The sequence below is a fragment of the Syngnathus leptorhynchus genome, chromosome 9, assembly GCF_054491065.1.
Source record: "Syngnathus leptorhynchus isolate UIUO chromosome 9, UIUO_Slep, whole genome shotgun sequence".
NCBI classification, from domain to species: domain Eukaryota; kingdom Metazoa; phylum Chordata; class Actinopteri; order Syngnathiformes; family Syngnathidae; genus Syngnathus; species Syngnathus leptorhynchus.
Window position 1 is genome coordinate 12,869,030 of NC_141203.1, and position 22,420 is coordinate 12,891,449.

General features: G+C 43.9%; 1 protein-coding gene across 2 annotated transcripts in view; it reads left to right on the forward strand.

The window, feature by feature from the left end:
* lrp1bb (low density lipoprotein receptor-related protein 1Bb) overlaps positions 1-22,420 on the forward strand; it is a 132,248-nt gene that overhangs the window by 64,295 nt on the left and 45,533 nt on the right. For both annotated transcript variants that reach the window (XM_085920507.1, XM_085920506.1), the window contains exons 14-32: positions 98-287; positions 1,570-1,692; positions 1,991-2,131; positions 2,809-2,934; positions 3,730-3,846; positions 6,691-6,771; positions 6,834-7,004; positions 8,038-8,220; positions 9,576-9,776; positions 11,980-12,225; positions 14,337-14,534; positions 14,773-14,977; positions 15,963-16,127; positions 16,210-16,454; positions 17,576-17,707; positions 18,378-18,605; positions 18,683-18,857; positions 19,072-19,166; positions 20,105-20,254. In XM_085920507.1, the coding sequence (XP_085776633.1) occupies positions 98-287; positions 1,570-1,692; positions 1,991-2,131; positions 2,809-2,934; positions 3,730-3,846; positions 6,691-6,771; positions 6,834-7,004; positions 8,038-8,220; positions 9,576-9,776; positions 11,980-12,225; positions 14,337-14,534; positions 14,773-14,977; positions 15,963-16,127; positions 16,210-16,454; positions 17,576-17,707; positions 18,378-18,605; positions 18,683-18,857; positions 19,072-19,166; positions 20,105-20,254 (3,172 nt within the window). The remainder of the gene's footprint in view (positions 1-97; positions 288-1,569; positions 1,693-1,990; positions 2,132-2,808; positions 2,935-3,729; positions 3,847-6,690; positions 6,772-6,833; positions 7,005-8,037; positions 8,221-9,575; positions 9,777-11,979; positions 12,226-14,336; positions 14,535-14,772; positions 14,978-15,962; positions 16,128-16,209; positions 16,455-17,575; positions 17,708-18,377; positions 18,606-18,682; positions 18,858-19,071; positions 19,167-20,104; positions 20,255-22,420) is intronic.

Consider the following 22,420-nt stretch of genomic DNA (forward strand, 5'->3'; position numbering starts at 1 on the left):
AAAGGAACAAATATGTCTCATCTCTGCTAAACATGCAATGTACTTTAATGTGGTTATTTTGGATTCCAGTGATGATGTACAGTACGTTTTATGACAGGTGGTCTACAATGGAAAAGAGCTCAACCATCCATTTGGAATATCCCATTATCACAATTTGATCTTTTGGACGGAGTACATGAATGCGTCAGTCTTCCAGCTGGACTTGTCCACGGGGGATGTCAATGTGCTGCGAAGTGAGAGACCGCCATTATTTGGCCTGCGAGTTTATGACGCACAAAGTCAGCAAGGTTGGCTGTTTTTCCCCTTTGCTCTCTACTCATTCTGTGCCAGTGAACCGTAACAACCCACACAGTCCAAGTTGGACTGCATATTGACCGTCTCTGCTGTGTGTCCAGATAGTAACCATGCGTGAGTCCTCCCGGTGTACTGGGTCGGAAAGTTCATTGCAAAACATCAAGGGTCAGATCAAAAACTTGACAAGTCGGCCCATATGAAAGATAATAAATAAGCTCCAAACTGAAACATTGCAAATAGAAACCGACTTGATACCTCGCCTCTGTCAATATGTCTTTAGCACTTTTTACGATCATTAATGCAGTTCACAAATCTTGACTAGTGCATCATCTTACTAAAGCTCATTTTCCACTCCAAACAAGAGCAAAAAGTAAAGTGTGGAAGACATTCCGGCAGCTTGTACCGTTCAACGACACCATTACAGGCAACATTAACTGCTTGAGTTGTGAGGAGCCGCGTAAATGTGACGTCCGTGAAACAAGGACATCAAAACTTAATCTGCATTTGCGCACTCGTTTATCATGGTCGCACGTTGCCCACCGGACAAAGCAGAAGCCACACATGACTATTCCAAGGACAAGAGCACGTCTTTTTGATGATGCATTCAGGTTAATTTTTAGCGTTTCTTATACTGGTTGTATCAAAATGAGAGTCAACTTACCCTTGTGCTAGCTACAAGCGACATTTTTGAAGCCTATTTGTTCTTAAACAAGCACAAATGCAAGGTTAGGTTTAAAGTTCATAGTTGGCCCCTATGCAGCCTCCAAACATACCAAAGAATCTGCATACACACGTACGGGAATCAAAGTTGGCATTGTAAGGCGAAGGCGGAAGACACACAGGAGTCTCTTGAGCCTCCACTTTGTGAAGTTGGATTGGGTGGCCAAGGCGTCCTCACTCTACTGCAAATGATGATGGATTCGCGCTGTTAGGAAGCTGAAAAGAGCAGATAGGAGAGGTAACGGATATAGCTGACACTGGAATACGGACACAACCCATCCACACGGCAGGCCTTTCTTTTGTTCTGCTCTTATAAACGTTCAGAAGAAAACAAAAAAAATAAAAAATTCCAAACCCTAGCACTTAGCACAATGCTAAAAATGCATTCTGCCACGTCCGATTTAGAGCGCCTCGTTGTCAGCCGCGAGTGCACGGACGTCATGGAGAGAAAGGCAAAAAAAGGGAGGGAATTATATTATATAATATTTTCACTTCAGAGCGCCTTTAAATAAGCACGACACCTTATTTGGGACCTCTTTTTTTTTTCATCACCAGGTGACAACGCCTGCAGTTTGAATTATGGCGGCTGTAGTACCCTCTGCCTTGCCATCCCAGGAGGCAGAGTGTGTGCCTGCGGTGACAACCAGCTTCTGGAGAAGAACAATGTCACCTGTGCAGGTGGGAAGAAAATGAGTCCGACGGAGCGAGCGAGAGGCTTAAAAATCCTCTTTTCCCAGCGCGCTGTAATCCTTCCATTCTTCGGGGGAACGAGCAACTAATAGCTGCCTTTTCTCCAACGCAAATCACCTGAGAAACATTCCGTATTCTATATTCAAATCCCGCCGGTTAGCAACGAGGTCATGGCACATGATTAGCATGTTTTTCCCACATCATCATAACGATGCCAATAAAGCCCAGAAAAACAATTCTTCATAAAAAAAAACCCTCCAGTTTATTTTGCCGTCTCTCCCAAAAGGTTCGGGCAGCGCTCCAGAACCGCAGCGGTGTAAAAACGAAGAATTCCAGTGCCGTAACGGGCGCTGCATCCAGGCGTTGTGGAAATGCGACGGAGACGACGACTGTCTGGACGGCAGCGACGAAGAAAGCCACACTTGCTGTGAGCGCTGCTCAATTTGTCTTACATGTGCAGAAATGAGACGCAAAATGGTCCATGCTATTAACCTTTATCCTTGGAAATGTCAGCGTTAACATAAAGATGTTCCCCATCTGTCCTGCCTTTTACCGAAGTGAAATGTGAATCGGTTCTGTGTCTTGTTTGACGTAGTCACCTGACTTCATTCGATTCAGTGCCAGAACCCAAGAATCAAAATAACGCAAAGCCTGTGAGGGAACTTTTAATTGTCTCATTCCCTCATCATGCTCGCTTAATGCCAACACCGGCTGGTAACTATGCTCAACTTTTTCCTAAGCCGTGTTGTGAAAAGCAACATTTTCAACGTGAATTTACGGTCAGCGCCGAGCCGCACTTACTCTAAACACTCTCACAGAGGCTGACACTTGGTCAGTGGCTTCTACGTGTGATGTATGGTTGCAATTTGCCACATGGATGCAGCAAATAAGGAAAGGTGTCTTTATGGAGGCTGTCAGAAAACACAATGTTTTATACACCGTATTGATTTGTTAGCTGCTGGTTTTCTTGCTATATTTCATCATCTGTGTTACACACTTTGGCGCTGGTCACAAGAAAAGTTTAGACGCACCTGCTGAATGAGAATGTGTATGTTCACGCAGATAGGTCTTGTGCGGAATACTTGACATCCATTTTCTTTACAGACAATCACTCGTGTCCGATGGATCACTTCAAATGCAAAAACAAACGCTGTATTCCCAAGAAATGGCTTTGCGACGGGACAAACGACTGCGGTAGCAACGAGGATGAGGCCAACGTTACATGTTCAGGTGTGTGTTGACTGCCAAATACCCTGAAGAAAAAAAAGAAATAGATTCTGAATTGGTAAAGTGCTATAGAAATGAACAATTTTGCCCGATACATGCCCCCGCTAGCTTAATGGTAACAGAAACAGACATTGACCGGCGAGCAGTCATCTAGTACGAAAAAACAGGTCAAGTCATATTAGAGCAGCTTACTGAGTCACTGTAGTTGTAAAACAACTCTTGTTCGTTTGTGTCTGCCTGAACTACAACTTTTGTTGTTTTTATGGAGGAGACTGGAACAGATTGATGGTATTTCCATGCAATGTCAATGGGGAGAGCCAATTTATGGCGCGAGCATGGTCAACGACTTCAATTTGTATCTCAATTGTTTAATGATGTGCTTTCAACTTCTAATCACTTGAACTGATGTAGCACAATATAACATTCACCGCATTAGCATCGCCGTCCTTAACGAGCCCCTTCCGGAGCGATTTATGTTTGGAGGGATCAATCACCGCGCATTAAGCAGAAGGTGAAGAATGTACCCTCGTCATCAGATTGACGCGTATATTCCACATCAACAAGAGGTCACCCGCCTGTGGGGGTCCGGCAGTGGCGGGCAGCATGTAGCCGTCAGTGGCATAATTTCCCAAGGCCGTCTGACGTTCCGAGTGATGGAGCGATAAAGCACAAGGCAGACATTGACATCTGGCTGATGTAGTGATCATTAGGCGTGTTCTCCACATCCTACGTTGACTTATGCACGTTGGAAGTGAATGAAGTCAGCGGTTGATTTATTTTTTTTCTTCTTCACCGCAGCCCGGTCATGTCAGACTGACCAGTATGCGTGTCAGAACGGGAGGTGCATACCTCAAGCGTGGCTCTGTGACCGTGAGGACGACTGCGGCGACGCGACTGATGAAGAAGTATCGTGCGGTAAGTCTCATGTCGGGTTCTCACCTCTCATTCAAGTGTGAGTTCAACATTGCAGCTACTCCATTATGGATGGGCTGTTCTCCACTGGCAGCCCTTTTTCTTTCATGCCAATTATAAGGCAAGTTATTTTTTTTTCTTATGGCAGTGTTCTATTATGCTGAAACTCCTCACTTAAGTAACAAGATTAAAAATGATTGGAGTGGGTAAAAAAAAATAATCAACCTTAAAAGAAATGTAAAATATATATAATATAAAAATAAATAGCTAATATTCCTCAATTCATGATAATAATATTACAAAATAATATACATTAATAATACTATACAAATAAATATTATTTATGACAACATTTTTTTCACAAAGTGAGCCAAAAAATTCTTTGTCTTCTAGTCTTGCGAATGTTTCTATTCTAGTCTTGCAATTGTTTTGAATGAAACATTAAATATGAAAGACACAACGCCACCATAACACCAACAACCAAAAGAAGTGATTTTCAAGTCACTCTGGTAATCCATAACACACACACACTATATCGATGTCGTCACTCAGTGTGAAACCACAGCAGGGCTTGAGAGCCAGCATACGATTCTCCGGAAGCTTCGTCACGGGTTGACCGAGCAGGTCATCCCGCAGCGTGAAGCTTTCCGCTCCATCAGCGCGCCCAGTGGGCTGCACAAAACAGGATAGCCACTATTAAGGCAAATGACGTCTTCATCCAAATGTCGATGAAGGGGAGAGGGCGGAGGTGGGCGGCGGGTAAATCCCATCCCACAACAATCAGATGAGCTTTGTTTGGACAAACGTCTCATCTGACGGGACGACTGCAGTCCCGTGGGAGATGAGACCGAGTCCAGCTTACTTACATTGATCCGCGTCGAGTGTCAGACAGACAACGTCCGAAACAATTTTTGCTGCGACCGCAAAGTATCTGGCTTGCGGTGGTCATGTGTTGGATACGGCACCTCGGGGACTCCACTACTCACAATGCACTCTCAGTTAAATACATCTACATTAGGTCCAGCTTCATTTTTTGGAACTGCACTGCACCATCCTGTGAGCCGTTTTTAATCGCATCCCTTTCTCATGCAACTTTAATCACACATTGTCTTCCTACAGCACTGCAAACTACAACAACCATCAGTCAACTAAACGGAATACAAAGCTAGCTCGGGATGCGACAAAATCATGCACAGCAAGCTAGTAGAAAACAACTCACGCTCATGAAACTATTTATACCTTTCAATATAGAATTCCATTTTTTCAGAAAAAAATAAAAGTCAAACTTTTTTGGGGGGGAGACTGCACAAGCTCGTCTTTTTTTATAAAACTCCGACAAGTACTCAAACATTCTTCAGCGAGCATGCATTTTTGATTGTCATCGACACACATTAGTGCATTCCAGAGACTTCAAACTGAAAGATTGATGTCGGTACTTCGAAGCAAGAGAGCAACATGACGGCGTGTCTTTTGAAGGGTGTTGCTGAACATATATTTTAGAACCCTTGCTGCTGGTCGGGAGTCATGTCCAATCGAAAAAAAATCTCTGAAAATACTTTTAGTAAACAAGTGAAATCCACCCCAAAAATTGCTGAAAGAACAAATATTACATTTTCTAAAAGTTTTCAATTACTACCCAGTACAAGGCAGATTTATTTGTACAACGCATTAAATTCAAAACAACATTTAAAGGCAAAATAAATGTATCATGGTCTACACTTGACCCCAACCTTTTTGCTTTTAACTCGTTCACTGCCATTGACGGATATAGACGTCTATTTTAACAGTGAATGAGTTAATCGCCGTCAGTATGCCGTCGTTCGCCGTGAGCGGTCGTTGTCGCACTGGGTCGACTCTCTGGCGCATCCTCAGCCGCTCGGAGACGCCGGCGTGGCAAACTGCCGGGGTGCGAGCGGTAATTGAAGTTCATGCTTGGCTACGTTCAATCATAATCAAGCCGGGTAGGAAAACATATTTTTTCGCTCACTGTTGTCTAAGCGTCCTCGGGCATTACTCGCCTCGAGGCGCTCGACCGTGCCGTCCCGGCAGCTTCTGTGGAGCTTCTGCGGGTCCGAGGATAGGTCCTCAAGTGGCGATTGTCTTCAAGACAGATACCCGTGTAGATTTTAGGAGTTGTCACTCTGTATCTCAATTTGGGCTTTTTTTTGTTCATGGCAACCTGACATTATTTATGGATGTGCGCATTTCATTTTTAGCCACGCAAGCTCGCTGTTTACTTGAAACCTTTATTATTTATGGATGCCCGGTGTTTCATTTTTAATGAATGATAAATTCCATCCAGCAATGGTCTGTCAATAAGACCCCGACAATATGAGTTGTCTCATTTGAAATAAAAAAATAGATGTTTTCCATGCCAGGAGAAACAGATGCGCACAAATCAATTCCAATCTAGAATTGCATTTCATTCTGAAGTCAATAAAGGTTTCGACATCCTGTAAGGATATCCGAATCCATTTTGATTTAGGCCCAAGGCTTATCTCCAAAGTCTGAAAAGAGAACAATATCTGTCGGGAATAGAAATGTCAGGAAAAGAGAAGAATCCATATTTCTATAGGTAAGATAGTGCCAAAGTCTCCTTGAATGAGATGTGGCCAGAGGACGAACGTCGACGTGTCGTACCATCAAGCCAGATTGCTTTGTTGTCTTAACTGGCAAAAAACGATATCATCACACTTTCGCTTCAGGTTCCCCAGAAACGTGGATCGGTAAATGAAAGTCACAAACCGTCTTCATTGTTACTTTTCCAATTTTTTTTTCGGTTGGCGTCCGTTGAAGGAAATCAGTTGATGTAAAATGAAGGATTTTTTATTTTTTTTTTTCCATCAGCTTTTCCCACTTGTGAGATCCTCACAGAGTTCACCTGCTCCAACGGACGCTGCATCAGTGAAAAGTGGCGCTGCGATTCAGGTTTGGACATTTTTCCACCGCATTGTTTGGGCCACTTACAACCCGCCGGTAAATTTGCTTAGACGACGACTGCGGCGATGGTAGCGACGAAGCGGGTTGCGCCCGGCCTTGCGCTAACAACCAGTTCCAGTGCGCCAGCGGACGCTGCATCCCGGGTCACTGGGCCTGCGATGGCGATAACGACTGCGGAGACTTCAGCGATGAGAACACCACCTGCCGGGGTGGATCGGCAGGTGAGAATGAATTCACAGATTATATACAAGCTTTACTCTGAACAGGACAAGGCATAAAAAATGAAAAATAATAACTAATTAAAATAAATAAAGAAAGAAAGAAATTCACTGTGATTCTAATTTGACAATAAATTATAAAATAATTTTCCTTAGCCTGACAGCACCATTTTTTTCCCATGCAAGCCGTGACTTTTAACGACGGGGTTGTTTCTTCATATCCATTTTAGCGTGCTAATTGTGGTTTGGCAAATCAAGGCAAGGCATAAATTCATCCGTTGTAATTACGAGTTCAGCAATGAATCATCTTAATTTGAATAACGTTGTTTTAACACTCATGTGTGACTAATCTTATCTAGTCGCCGTTCTGGGGGAACTTCAACATCGGGAGCTGAATCATTTCATCTAATTAATGCAGAGCGCGGGGGAAAAAAAAAACAAAACAACTAATGCAGCCTCACAGCTCACTTGCTTGTCATTGGAATACGTCGAGTATTCATCAAACCATTTTGTGACGCTGGTGGGCCCGCCTCTGAGCACAAAGGAGCGAGTCAGCCTGAGCTTTGACTCTACTTTTGGGCTTTGAGTCACAAGCATTGAGCTGTCAGCACCACTTCATTTCAGGGCTGAATCTTTTCGCTTCAAAAACAAACAACGCCAGGCTGCTTATTATTTTGTCATTTCTGTCGTGCTTAAGAAGAATAATTCTGTCCTTAGAATGCTCTTAGGCAGAAATGAAGCCGTACTCACAGTGACCTCACGGTTCTTTTGAAATGATTAAGTGTAAAAAGAACATGGCGGCAGACCGTATTCGGACATAATTCTTGACACGATTCGTAAACATTGGTCTCAAAATGTTCATTTTTGAAAGCAAACAACAACAGAATAGCAGCCTCACCTTCCCTATAAATACAAATATGTCAACAATAAAACGGGTCCCCATAGAGTGATTCCGGGCTGCTGCGCCTTGGTCCGCGACGGCGTGTCGCGGAGCACTGTTGCGATCCAATCAATAGTTGAGTGACTTTCCTTTCAGCCCTGCCATCTGTGATTGAGTGCAGCGGGGAGGAATTCCACTGTGTCACAGATGGGACCTGCATCCCCGAGCGCTGGAGATGCGACGGAGACAAGGATTGCGAAGACGCCAGCGACGAGAAAGACTGCCGAGGCACCAAAAGGATGTGCGACCCCAAGGCCAAGTTTACCTGCAAAGATACGGGTAATGTTGCAGAAAAAGATTTGATTGTTAACGTGAACAAGCTCACCAAAGCATAATAAATTCTTGCGTGAGTCTTTACCCAGGTTAATATCAGATGAAGGCATAGCGTGACAGATGAGACGAAAAATATCCACTGGAATAAGACACGCATCTGTTCATGCATCAAGCCATGAGAAAAAAAAACAACACTATTAAATAAGACTTCTATAGTTGGTTCATCCAAAAAGTGTTTTGACGCTTATTATTTATTACCCAAAAATTTAAAATATTACAGAAAAATATTTTCTTTTAATACAAGTTTTCCCACAAACACTTTTTTGTGCCAGCATTCTTTGAAGAATGATGTTTTTGTGTTTTGCATATTCTTTGCCCGTTTCTTGATTCACCCCACTGATTGTTTTCATCCCACAAGCTGGAAATGTCTTTTATCAATTCAATCAAAGGATCATGCCACCAACTTTGTTTTATTATTGTAGCGCATTTCTGTCCAATATATATTGTTTTCATGTCTTTTCAATTGCTACTGTGCTGGCATCACCAAGCGTTAAACATGCCGTGTATGGATATATATATATATATATATATATATATATATATATATATATATATATATTTTTTTTTTTTTTTAAATGCACGAGAGCTTCCACGTCAATATCGACAAACATACCCATCTGAACACACGCGTGCGCACACACAATGCCACCCTCAGCTGTCGCTCCGTCCTCCCACGCACACACACACACACACACACACACACACACACACACACACACACACACACACACTGATCTGGCACCAAGAATAAACCAATGTGGGGACTTTGAAGGAAAATCTGTAAATTGGAAGTTGCTCCAATCCTGCACCAGCACAAAAATGATGAGGCACGCTATGATGTTTTGCTTTGCTCACCTCCGTCAGTAGTTCCACCTACTTCTATCGAACGTGCACCGTGGAGGAATGCTGTGCTCAAAACAAGCAACGCAAATGATCAACACAAGTTCTCTAACTATTCACTCGAAACAATGTCTATGTACTGTCTTTGAAGTTTGACAAATATTCTTGTCATAAAAGTAACGCATTTAAACAATATGGCCTGGCTGGTAGAAATAAAACCTGCATTGTTCACATTGCCATGGCAACAAGTTGATCTGTCCACAAGTGGACCAGCTCAACAGGGCTCATCCAAGATTAAGCAAGGTACACCATACTGATTTTCAACATTCCCACTGATTTTCTTTTTTTTTTATTTTATGTGCGGTACCCCACATAACAACCAGGAAGATTTTATTTATTTATTTATTTATTTATTTATTTATTTATTTATTTATTTATGGAATATGAATCTCTGTTTCTAGGTAAGTGTATCACAAAGAGCTGGGTATGCGACGGCGACATCGACTGCGAGGACCGCTCGGACGAGGAATCCTGCGAGTCGGCAATCTGTAAGCCGCCCAAGTACCACTGTGCCAACGACACCTCCGTCTGCCTGACACCGGACAAGATCTGCAACAGTAAAGTGGACTGTGCCGACCGCTCAGACGAAGGACCCGTTTGCGGTAATCTCACACCATCTGTGCATTTTTAATTTCAAATTGTTAGGACTGACTCCATCACACACATTTATATTCCGCTTCATCCGCGTCCTCTCACCGCACCCAACCGATGAGTGATACAACTTGGGCTTGGCATTTCAAAATCAAAAGTATTTGGAAGTTACGGCTTAGCAAAGGGCGGCCAAGGTCTGTTGCACCAGATAAATGTCTTAAAGTCGTCGCAATGAGTTGAAAAATCAAAAGACTCACCCATTGTCCTCCTTTTTGTCGAAGAGTCCCGGTCCAGCGCATCGCTGAGGTGAAGAAAAATAAACAAGTCGAGGAAAGGCAGGGAATTTCTAAAATTTGGCCTTTGAAAGCATCTCCGCATCGGATACGGTCTGACAAAAATACGACGGCATGCTGAGCGCATCCCGCCAGTTTGAGGTTGGTGTGAACCTGACCTTTTAAGTTTGGAGCCCAACTTGGTGGATACTGCAGCTGCAAAACAGCTTGAATACATCCCAAATTGTCAACATTCGGAGCTTTGCTGCCATTCTTTTAGTTCTTCTTCTTTAAATAGACATCTGGTAGATCAAACTTCAGCGTGGAATTGTCAGAAGGCAACGTCTGATGTTTGAATACTCAAACCTTGATTTCCAGTTCTCCCGAGAAAAGAAGCGTTGGAAAAAAAAATGCAATATTCATCAAATACAGTATAAACTGCATATTTAGTTCTTCGTAGCGGGAACCTGTGTAGTTGGTATTGTCATTTTTCATGAAGTCTATGCGTCATCGACCCTCAATTGCAAAAGTGCACGCCCATCAATTTTCCCGTTTAGCTCGCGTAGGGTCGCAAAGAGTTGCAAGCTGTCACCGATGACACGCTCGGACAGATTGCTCTTAAATTGCCGGGCTGACGCGTCCAGACAGACAGCCTTCCACTTACTCTTGTGCTGTTTTGCCCACCATCCATTTGGACTGTTCATCATGCCGTGGCGGGGACGCCACAATAATACATTCTTACATCGATGGGCATTAGCGCAATCGTCAATCCCTGCGGCACCGCTGAATTGCTGCAACGACATACGCAGTTTATTTAGATTTTGAATCATTTCAGGACTGTATGTTTTATATCAGGGCTAGATTAGAGTATTCGATTATTCAGTCGGTTTATCCATTCATTAATCAAATAATTGAATACAATTTCATTTTGCTTGAAAGCGTTGGACCCTATCAGACAAGGATTTAGATCATGAGTGTCAAACTTAAGGCCAATCGATGGTCGATACATTTTGACACCTCCTAAAAAATATGTTTGGGAAGGCTGGAAGGAATCAATCGTGTTCTCAACTGTTCTAATCTCATTTTTGTCAAAAACATTGTTTGGTCCAACATGTTATTGTTGTTTCCCATCCTTGTTTATTGGTGCACGTTGTAGCCTCACTGCAGTGTCAGATCGCTGACCAGAAGGACAAACAATGAGGAAATACTCTGGCTTAATGATCAGCAAGTGTTGTCCAAGTGCCATATGAGGGAAGAATGAGATCTCTCGCGGCTAGCACTCTCCCTCTAATCTCTTCAAATGACCAGCGCAAACATGGAGTTTCATTTTCTCCAGCAGCACTCGCCAAGCCTCAGGGGTGCCCTTTAGGACCCTCGAGTGCTTGCATTATCTCAGCTGAGAAAAGAAGCCTTTCCCTCAAAGTCAATTAGGTTGTGCCCAGGGAGACCTCCGGGCTCTATTTTTGATTTGCGCCAGATGACCAGATCTCACAACCGCCATTAGCTGTTGTGACCACAAACTGCCCAATTTGCCCATTTCTGTGTCTTTCCACACGGATGCTCGGCATTTAAGTGAAAAAAATGAATACTGTAAATAGGTTCTGACTATAATAGAGAACAATATCATACTTCATGTGCTGCTAGACCAGAAAAGTGCCTTAAATAGTTCATAACTGCCAACAAATAGGGTTTCATCATCTTTCCAAACTATTACACTTCTTGGCTGACTGTTTTCTTCTGCATTGTGGCATTTTTAATAAATCAGGCTAACACAAATGTTTCACAATATCATCTGAATAACATCATGACTTTAGTAATTTTGTGACACTTCTCAAACGGTTTCAACCTTCGAGAGGGTTCATAGAATTGATCTCCAGCTATTTGAAGTATTTTCTCCGCCAGTGTTCCCACTGTGAGACACGTTGCCATTTGTTTACCTCAGACTTGTGTCTGGTGGCCCGAGGCGGATGCAGCCACATGTGCACGGTGGCACCGGGAAAAGGGGTCGTGTGTTCCTGTCCGCCGGGACTTCACCTGGACTCCAGCAACAAGACATGCGAGGTGGTGGACTATTGCAGTCGCCACCTGAAGTGCAGCCAAGTGTGTGAGCAGTACAAGACCACAGTCAAGTGCTCGTGTTATCCCGGATGGAGGCTGGACCCCGACGGAGACAGCTGCCACAGCACAGGTAACGCCTCGCCTCGCCTCGGGGGATGCTGGGGAATGCTAATTTTTACCTGTGCTAGACTTGCATTTGATCCTTTGGTTCACTGGCTTCTTAAAACATTCTGGTCCTGTTGTTGCTGACCACAGAGTTTAGAAATTTAACGAGAGGGCCATATATGAATTGCAAGCATCAAAAGTCTTGAAAATACTTGAATATGATGAATATTGGCATTTCGAAGCATTTGGTAAGATATACAGACTGAACAAAAGGGGTTCGAGGATTGAACCTTGAGGGACTCCACATGTTACGGCCATTAGATCAGATCATTGATACCAGTATTTACTTGATTTACTGAAACTCAAGCGGTTGCTATTTGGTTAGGCAGTGATAAATATACACTAGCAGTCAAGACTTGAAACACTTTCTCATCATCTGAATAAGAAACCATGTCTGACTTATGACTGGAAGTGAAGTTCACGCTTTGTTTGTTCTATAATACATTTGCATATTCATTTGAACAAATGCAGATATAAATGTGAAAAGTTTTCTTCCCTTCCTTTTGGAATTCTCCAGAGCAGCGCTACTCTCCAAAACAGGAACAGAGGGTGGTTTGTGAGGTCAAATTCAATCTCATTCAATTATTGGAGACATGCGCGTGCTGACTGGTGAATGTCTCATTCTATCTGCAGTGATGCGCCGCGCACCCACAAAGCGTAGCTTGCGTCACCTTTGCAGACATTCTCCTAAAAGCAAATCCTTTACAAGCAGACACTTTGTCAATGTTGCTTCGGAGTATTTCCAATGTTGTTATTGAATGAGCTACTTTTCATGAGTCACACACACACACACGCGGGCATTGTCACAGGCAGATTAATGGGCCTTGTTTTGATTACTCGCTTCTCCATTTTCATTTCAAGACTGATGGCATTCGCAGCTCTAATCACACATTAACGTGAAAGAGAACACAACCATTTTCTCCCTGGAAGGCGATCAAAATTGCCGCACTTTGTCATAAATCATACTTTGCATGCAAACAAAAACAATTTCATCTGGAGAGAGGTGTCATTGGATTCTTTGTGATGTCCCGAGTGCACAGCCGCTCCACATTTGTCTTTGCGTGTGATAAAAGCCTTTCTTAGCAAAATCTGCGAGTGCAGATGTTTTTCTCTTATTAGGACGACGAGTGGCATTGAAGCGAGGATGCCATTTTAATTGCATTTGCGCTGTCATTTCAGAAGGATTTATTTGATGTTTAGAGGCCATAAAAATACGCAGCCAATTAAAGCAAAGTGCATTTTATTGAGGAGTGCATTTGAATATTTTATTGAACATGCGCATTGTGTTACGGGTTAAACCGAAGAAACAGCTTTCGGATCCAGAGCAGTTCTGGAGGCAGAAATAATTTGGCTCATTAAACCGAGTCTCAGTGGGCAGGCTTTAGTAGCACAAACGCTACTGCCACCTTAAGGACTTGTCCTGGGATTTTGCAATTTCCTGCACCAGTACAATCAACCCAAGTCCCAGAATGAGATTTGAAGTACCTAAACAAACGCTAGCAAAAAAAGGCTTGGCAAACAAACATCAACTTGACGTTGACGTCAAACTGACAAGGACTGAAAGAAAGCAGCAAATTAAATACAAAGTGACGAGACAGTGAGGAAGACACAGAGTGCTGGAGGACGGTCCCCAAGCCAGCTGTCAAGTCCAACTTTTGTTTATTCCCTTTGCGCCTTTGCATGTGCGCACACTCGTGGCCAATAACAAGGTGCTCTAAAGTGGCTACGCTAGCAGACTATCTGAAGGAAAGATGAATTTTAGGTGAATTAGCAAACGGAGGGTCTTTAAATAAAGCCATGAATACAGAATATCTTGTAATAGTTCTCAAGTCAATCACAGATCCCTGCAAAATCTATTTCGCTCCACTGAATGTGTTCCATCCCACCACCGAATAGATCCACTGTATGCATAAAAGGTAACAACTACTTATCTGCAGTGTTGTACTGTAGATCCATTTAAAGGAGATCACAGCTTGCCACTCAGAGTTGATGTCATGCCATCCATTAAGTGAGCCCCTGGTGTCACACTCTCAGTATAAACAAGCTCCTTGTTTGCTGTCACTTTCCCGGGCGCAGATCCCTTTGAGGCTTTCATCATTTTCTCCATTCGCCATGAGATAAGACGGATAGACCTTCACAAGAGGGACTACAGCCTGCTTGTGCCGGGGCTGAGGAATACCATCGCCCTGGATTTCCACTTTAATCGCAGCCTCCTTTACTGGACAGATGTGGTGGAAGATAAGATCTACCGGGGAAGGCTCTCCGAGACTGGAGGTAGGCCGACGTGTGAGCTCGTGGCGTGTGTACACAAACGACTCGAGTGATGTCGCCGTTAAAGGGACCCTTGTGGGTGATAACGGCTTATTTTATTCACAGCATTTAAGTCTTATACAGCTTTCTTGTTGGGGATAAAAATATCTTCAACAGCAAGATTCTTAAAATTAATTAAACAGTAAACAGTTTTTTGAGGTGAATTGCTTGCTGAAGCGTATCTGCTACATCTCTATCTCAGGAGTGACCGGGATCGAGGTGGTCATACAACACGGCCTGGCCACCCCGGAAGGCCTGGCTGTGGACTGGGTTACGGGAAAACTGTACTGGATCGACAGTAATCTAGACCAGATCGAGGTAGCCCAACTGGACGGACAAATGCGAGCAACGCTGATCGCGGGCGGGATGGAACATCCCCGAGCCATCGCTTTGGATCCACGGCAAGGGTACGTATCTGGAGAGGGTGGCTTTCAGATGTTTTAATATCTGATAATAGATGATAATAATTTGGGGGGGGGTGATTTTTTTCCAGTAAACGTGGCATTTGAACAGGGGTGTGTAAACCTTTTCTATCAGTGTAAACATGTTGTTTGGATTCTCTTTCCAAGCAAACTTGATCCAAATCAGATAAAAAATGACCACTGCCCAGCATGCAGATGCGTAATATTGATATTCTGCAGTTTGGCCGCTGCCCTCAAATTGGGAGCTCATCCCTGATTAATGCGCCGCAGTGCTTGAACTCTGACTGTATAGTGAGCCAAGAATATTTTCAGATTAAAGCAAAAGCCAGACATTCCTAGAATCAATTTAACACTCTTAAGACTTGCGTAATCTGCTCCTGCTCTCTCCCCTATGCTACTCTTAACACATCGGGGAGGATGGCTAAAACGTTACGGCCATCCGGCCAAGGATTAATGGCTGCTCTCTGTGCTCTTTCATTCCCGAGCTATAATTCTAATCTAATTACTTGAATCCACTCAAAGTAGAGGTCCATTGATCCGCCAGACCTTATCAAGTATACGCGGCTATCGAGCCCGACGCGGCTATTTGGTCCCGACGCTTTTGTTGACGTCACTGGGTTATTTTGTTCAAGTTGACTTTGTGAAGCACAGCCAAATCTGTGCTAGTCCGTACTCGGGATAACGGTCGCCTGGATGGTGTTCATTTTCAGGCCTCATTGAGCTGCAAAAAGTCATCATAAAACAGATGGTCTCCCGGTTCAAGGTCTGCCGCGGGTTACAGCGAGGTCACACTCGGCTGTTGTTCTGGGACACTGGCTGCATCTGTCAATGAGGGCGCTCGCTCGCTAATGGATTTTGTTTGTTTTCCTCACAACCAAACCGACATGAGTCGAGATGTTTGAGTTAGGGCAGCGCACTGTTTTAGCTTTGCCACCTTGCGGGATACCTGATGTGGTTCTCGTGACGGCAGCATTCTCTTCTGGACCGACTGGGATGCCACGTTCCCGCGAATCGAGGCGGCGTCAATGAGCGGACAAGGTCGGCACATTGTGTTTAAAGATATGGAGATTGGAGCCTGGCCCAATGGACTGACACTGGATCATCTGGAAAAGAGGATTATTTGGACCGATGCACGGTACTCGAGCATTCGCGTCTCTTCCCTTCCGTTATGAGCAAAGGGACTTTGATACGGAGCTTTGGGGCGCTCTCTTTAACAGCTCGGACGCCATTTTCTCGGCGCTCTACGACGGCAGCGGCGTCATCGAGATCCTCAAGGGGCACGAATACCTGTCGCACCCTTTTGCCGTCTCGCTCTTCGGAGGAAGCGTCTACTGGACGGATTGGAGGACCAACACTCTGGCAAGGGCCAATAAGTGGACGGGGAAAAACGTCACCGTCATCCAGAAGACCAGCGCTCAACCTTTTGACCTGCAGATCTTCCATTCCAGTCGGCAACCGCAAGGTCAGCGCTTGACAAAATCTTGAGAGTATATCTTCTTATCGTTTGGGTTTCATACAATGACACCGCAAATGATTATCATTAGACTGATCCATTTCTGTTTCCAATTGAAAGATCAAATACAAAGCTAATGTTATTTGCATTCCTGCCAAAATTCCCAATGTGACAGTTTGAGTGCAAACCGTGTACCGTGCAGAAACGCGTATTATCATCATGCTAATCGGGCTTACGTCAATTTAACGCTTCCTCCGCTTTCCCCAATGTGTCACCAATTAATTATCATTTCCTTCCTGTAGCGGCATTAGCATTTTGTGTGCACGATAGACAGATGTCATCAAATGGAGTCTGTCTTCTTCAATCCTTTCTTACATTCAGAAGAGCGTGTGTTGGCGTATGCTTTGCTGACCCCCGAACATTTGGCCGAGAGCAAGGCGAAGAATGGGCTGCGGTGCGATACGACAAAGAATGAAAATATAATATGCAGCCGCTCTCAGATGCCGCTGAATGGCATTTTCATGGGAGGCTCTCCAAACACAAAGGGGCGGGTGCGTCACGGCGAGAGTAGGCGAACAATCATTAGGAGATTAGAAAGCACACGGCAGTTCTGTTACGCTCATTTGCATATCTCACAAATGATTGACTTACCAACGACGACCACCACAAGAAACCCGTCTATTGTCTAACGACGACAGAGCACAAAATGTGTTCTATTCATCCGATGCATCACGATGGCCGGCATTTGTCGAGCACCGGCTCGTTTGAGCGAGATACTAAGAGGATGTTGTGACACCGCGTCCAATTCCGACCCATTGCTCAATTTTAAATGTACCTACTATTTATTTTAAATTTGCCCTCCGGTGGACTTGTGTTTCAACCACTCAAGTGTTTTGTTTCTGCTCTACTTTTTTCAGAGTAAATGTTTTTTTCCTCCGACGCTTTCCGAGCATTCGCAAACGAGATGCTTTATCTCCTTTTTTGACATCACAGCAGAAAATTGTTTCACTTGTCCTTTTTTGACACTCAAGTCAGCATTTCTGTTTGCTTGCCATTTCAACATTTTAGCTTTCAAAAAGCTTCTCGGTATTTGTTTTCTTTTGTCCATTGACGCTTGTGCTTTCTCTCAGCCTCCAACCCTTGCGAGGGAAATAATGGACGCGGTCCCTGCTCGCATCTGTGTCTCATCAATTACAACTCCACCGCATCTTGCACCTGTCCGCACCTTATGAAGCTCTCGCCCGATCAACAATCCTGCTTTGGTGAGCAGAAAGATTTGTCATTTTTCATACTTTGCTCCTATGACAGCGGAGATGTAGAGTAGAAGATCAGCAATTACGGGAACGCCGTTTGATTGACGTCAAGCTATATTTGCTTTGTTTATATGGACATTGCTAGCCCCCATGTCATATCTAATTTCAAATGAGACAATTGTCAGATCTATTGTGATTTGTTGATAATCATTTGTTTTGTACTTGTGGAACTTTATCATGTCCATTGCACTTAAAAAATGGAGTTTAGCCTCCCTGTAAAGTAAAAGTAATATCTTGGAAAATTTTATCTAAAAAAAAATAAAATGCCAGTGACATACAATGAGGCTTTAAACTCCTGGCAAATCATACTCGTTTGCACTTTCAATTGCCGTGGGAGCAACGACTGTCAAGCTATTTTCAACTGCTCAACTGTCAATCAAATCGCACTTCTAGCAAGTTGAAAAGTTGCACGGCATTTTCTTTTCTTCAAGCAATACATCCACTTCAAATATTTTTCTAAGAATTTGTTACTTAGGATCTTGAAGGAAGGACTTTTTTGTTGTATTTATATCTGACATCCACACGTGCTTTCAGCATCTACACTCGGCCTTCACATTTGAAATGTCAATGTATTAACCCTTTAGTACTTGTTGCTCTTCTGTCCTGATCACGCCAACAGCCTTGAAAAGGTTTCTCCTCTATGTGCGGCGCTCGGAAATCCGAGGCGTGGACATCGACAACCCGTACATGAACGTCATGACGGCCTTAACGGTGCCGGACATTGACGATGTCACCGTGGTGGATTACGACGCAGAGGAGGACAGGATTTATTGGGCTGACGTTAAAACCCAAACTATTAAACGGGCTTTCATCAATGGCACCCAACTGGAGACCATCATTTCTTCAGGTGGGAGAATTTCTCGTGGCCCAGTAAAATTTCAACGCTTCTACGTGATAGCTCGCGTTGTGTTTTTTTTCCGGCAGACATAGTCAACTGCCGCGGCCTGGCTTTGGACTGGCTTTCCAGGAACTTATATTGGCTTAGCTCGGAGAATGACGAGTCACAAATCAATGTTGCTCGCTTTGATGGCTCCCTGAAGACTTCAGTCATCCACGGCATTGATAAACCGAGATGCCTTGTAGTGCACCCCGTCAAGGGGTAAGTAGATTAAACAAGTCGGTATCCATCATCACTATGTCGCCGTCAATGCGCACGATTAACAACCCTGACTGGCGAGCATGACGGAAGGGATTGTTCAGATCAACGGTCATCGGGATAAGCCTAATCGATCGGATGATAACGGCAATTAATAAATTGGATTATACTGCCGGGGTATGCTGTGTGGTGGTCTAACTGTTCACCCGTCCCCCAGGAAAATCTATTGGACAGATGGCAACACCATTAACATGGCCAACATGGACGGAAGTAACAGCAAGGTCCTCCACCAGAACCAGAGGGAACCTGTCGGTCAGTACCACAGCAATTGCCGCATACCTAATTAGACCGCCCACCATACGACCTCATAGGGAAACTGATCTGGTATTTTTCCACTCATCACGTCATTTTGTCACGGAACAAAGCATCCTTACATATGATTCAACAGCGAACAAAACAACAGCCTTCCCGTGGAGGGTTATGTCTTTTTTTTTTTTTGTCATGTCGACAAAGAATGTGTCCAAGCTCATCTGGGATTTTCTGTAGTCTTAAAGATGAACATGCATTCAACGCTGCCAGCTGGCGTGCACGTTTGTGAAAGCAGCATGCTTGTGACAATCGTACAAGATTAAGGCAATTCGTTAGTTTCTCTCCACGGGAACGTAGGGGTTGTGGTTAACTGCGTGTCGTTATGGACTACACCGCTCACAAATACTGCAATATAGCTCCCAAAAAGAAGACCATCAAAAAGACTATTTTTATGAACCACTTTTCATGATAATGAGCTGGAGCTTACCCCAGCCAACTTTGAGTGAGAGGCTGGACCGGTTCCGCCGAAAAGGTCACCAGTCAATCATAGGCCAAATGCCATACCGAGAAACAACCACGATACTCGTGTTTAAATGTAGTTACGATTCAGAGTTGTCAATGAGGTTGTTTTTGGAGGAAGTCAGAGTACCTGAGAATCTTCACACAATCACAGGGAGAACATGGCGTCCCCACACAGGAAGACCAACTCTTAAATAGATAATCAAAAATAATCAACGTCTAGCCACTGGCTCACCTTACGACAGTAATTAAGCAATATCGCACCAAACGAAATGTTGCTATACCGTAAATCATGGCTGTAATTTGGTCCCAGATAATTGGCGTCACATTGGTGAGACAAATTTGCCCTGTCTGACCAAACAGTTTTGTTGTTACCATCTGAAACATAACAATAAATCTCACTTTGTTGTTCTTTGTTTCAGGTCTCTCGGTGGACTACGCCGCTAACAAGCTATACTGGATTAGTTCGGCCAATAACACCATCAACAGGTGCAATTTAGACGGAACTGGGTTTGAGGTGCTGGAAACTCTAAAGAAAGATCTCAACAAAGGCACCGCTCTGGCCGTAATGGGTGAGTTTCTCCAATTTGACTATATTTATTGAAAAGAAGCATGCTAGCTGCAAAAGCGTAAACACAGATGGCTGTTGTACTCTTCATTCTACTTTTTCATTCTGTATCTTGTTAGAGTGATTTGTGTCGACATTTCTTCCCTTAAATTGACTGCGACTGCTGTGGTTTGCTATTTAGAAAAGGCTTTATTATTGCACTCACAAATGGGAGTGAGAAGGGAAGGTGACAAAGAATAATGGCGTCGTAGCGGCGTATTAGCAGGTACAGCCAAACGGCGGAATCATCTCCACCGCTGGCCATCAATCACAATTAATGTGGAGGAAATTGTTTGCGTTGGGAACGTGAGCAACAGCGCAAACTTTATGAAATAGAGACTTCTCACATTGTCTTGACAGTACATTTGTCACCCAGTAACAACTTGAGGTTCCGGTTCATCCAGGTATGACATGTTTTATATTACCGAGCAATTTCGATTGCAATGATACGACGTGATATTTCGCTCCATGTCCTCGGCTTGTGTTTATCCTTCTGTGTTGATGTTATAAAAATAATATATATGAACATTTAACTATGAATCTGGTCACATTGTCCGTCAATGGTCAGATTATTCTCTGATTTCTGGATTTGTCGATTTTACATTTAGGTCAACGATTGATCGTGTAAGCAGCATAATGTAATTTGTACATCGCCATCTATGAAAGGAATACAAAAGAAATCCCATAAAGCAAGATTTTTAGACAAACAGAATTCTGAAGCGTACGTAAAAATGTCAGATTTTATAATTACAATTGGGAGCGTATTTTTGTTTGTTTGGATTGTCGTGAATAATTATGTGACTACATCTCACTTCTCACGGGTCAATAAGGTCCGCAAACGAGTCGAATACTCTTTCAGGTTGACGCAGTGCAAACGATCACCGCCGCAAATCGACCACGATTGCAAATACTGACGGTGTCATTCACAAGTGAACTTTATCTCGTCATTGGGTTTGTTTAGAACGTAATGAGATTGCCGAGGTTAAGATCAAGCTGTGATTGGTGTGTGTATTGCCGGCTAATTATATCACTTCAAGATCAATCGGATGAATAAACAAGACGGTCATCGTTTAGGCAGATTCATCCAACTGCGACTGAGCACCGGTTATGTTCTTGTCTCTCCTGTCGCGATCAATTAGTTGGTTTCGTTTGAAATAGTTAAGGTTCATCCAAGGCGGCCTTGTGAGTAAACAAGGGAGGCTCCATTTCGATCAGGGAAAGAATGTCCCTCGTGCGGCAAGAGACGGAAGCAGACACAAAATCGCTTGAACACAGAGAAATGAATTAACCGTTTTATTGCAAATGGCTGCGGGATAAAATCAATCAATTCATTTTTCTTGTAACTACGTGCACCGCCGCGCTGGCTGGGAGAAGGTCTTCCCGCCGGCGTGGCGCGTTGATACGCTATAAGGGGGACGTCCTATAGCTCTGGAGTAATTGGATTGGCTGGAGGGACACGGGAGGACCCCTCTTTAGAAAGGTAGGCCATTCATCAACCCGGACTCGCCTTGAATCTAACAAGCGGCTGATGTGGAAATTGAATATGATGTGCCACAAGCGAGCAATCACAACGGGCCGGCGCGCCCCACGGCATCAAATTAACATCGAGAGCAAAGCTAATCTAGGCCCCGCGTGCCCTCCGGGGTCAAGCCTTGTGTAAACTCGGTGTCGACTGTCACTTGCGCTCACGGTAATTCCAGTTTTTGTCAACACTCGCCATTGGACCTGAAGCTATTAGTTGAAGCGGGAATCGTTCCTCCGTGTGTACGTGGAGTGGGATGAACCAATAATACATTGATCTGAACGATAAACTGAAAATGAGGAATTTCCCATTTATTGTAATGGGATCGTAAATTGAACTTGTGCATGCACTCAGGGCCAACAACAAGGCGCTTTAAAGGGGCCACACAGAGTTCTGGATGCCTATTTTGGACCATATTTGACAAACAGCCACGTAGACGACCGACACTGTCCGGGCCGTCGCCGCAACACTGAAATGATGATCCTTTTAAGTTACGACTTCCACCTCCTACTAAATGTTGCACCCCAAGCTTTCTGGGTTGTCAAGCACTCATCCTTCAAGTTTTGACAATTATTGCCATAACACAAATCCAAAACGAATACACCGTCC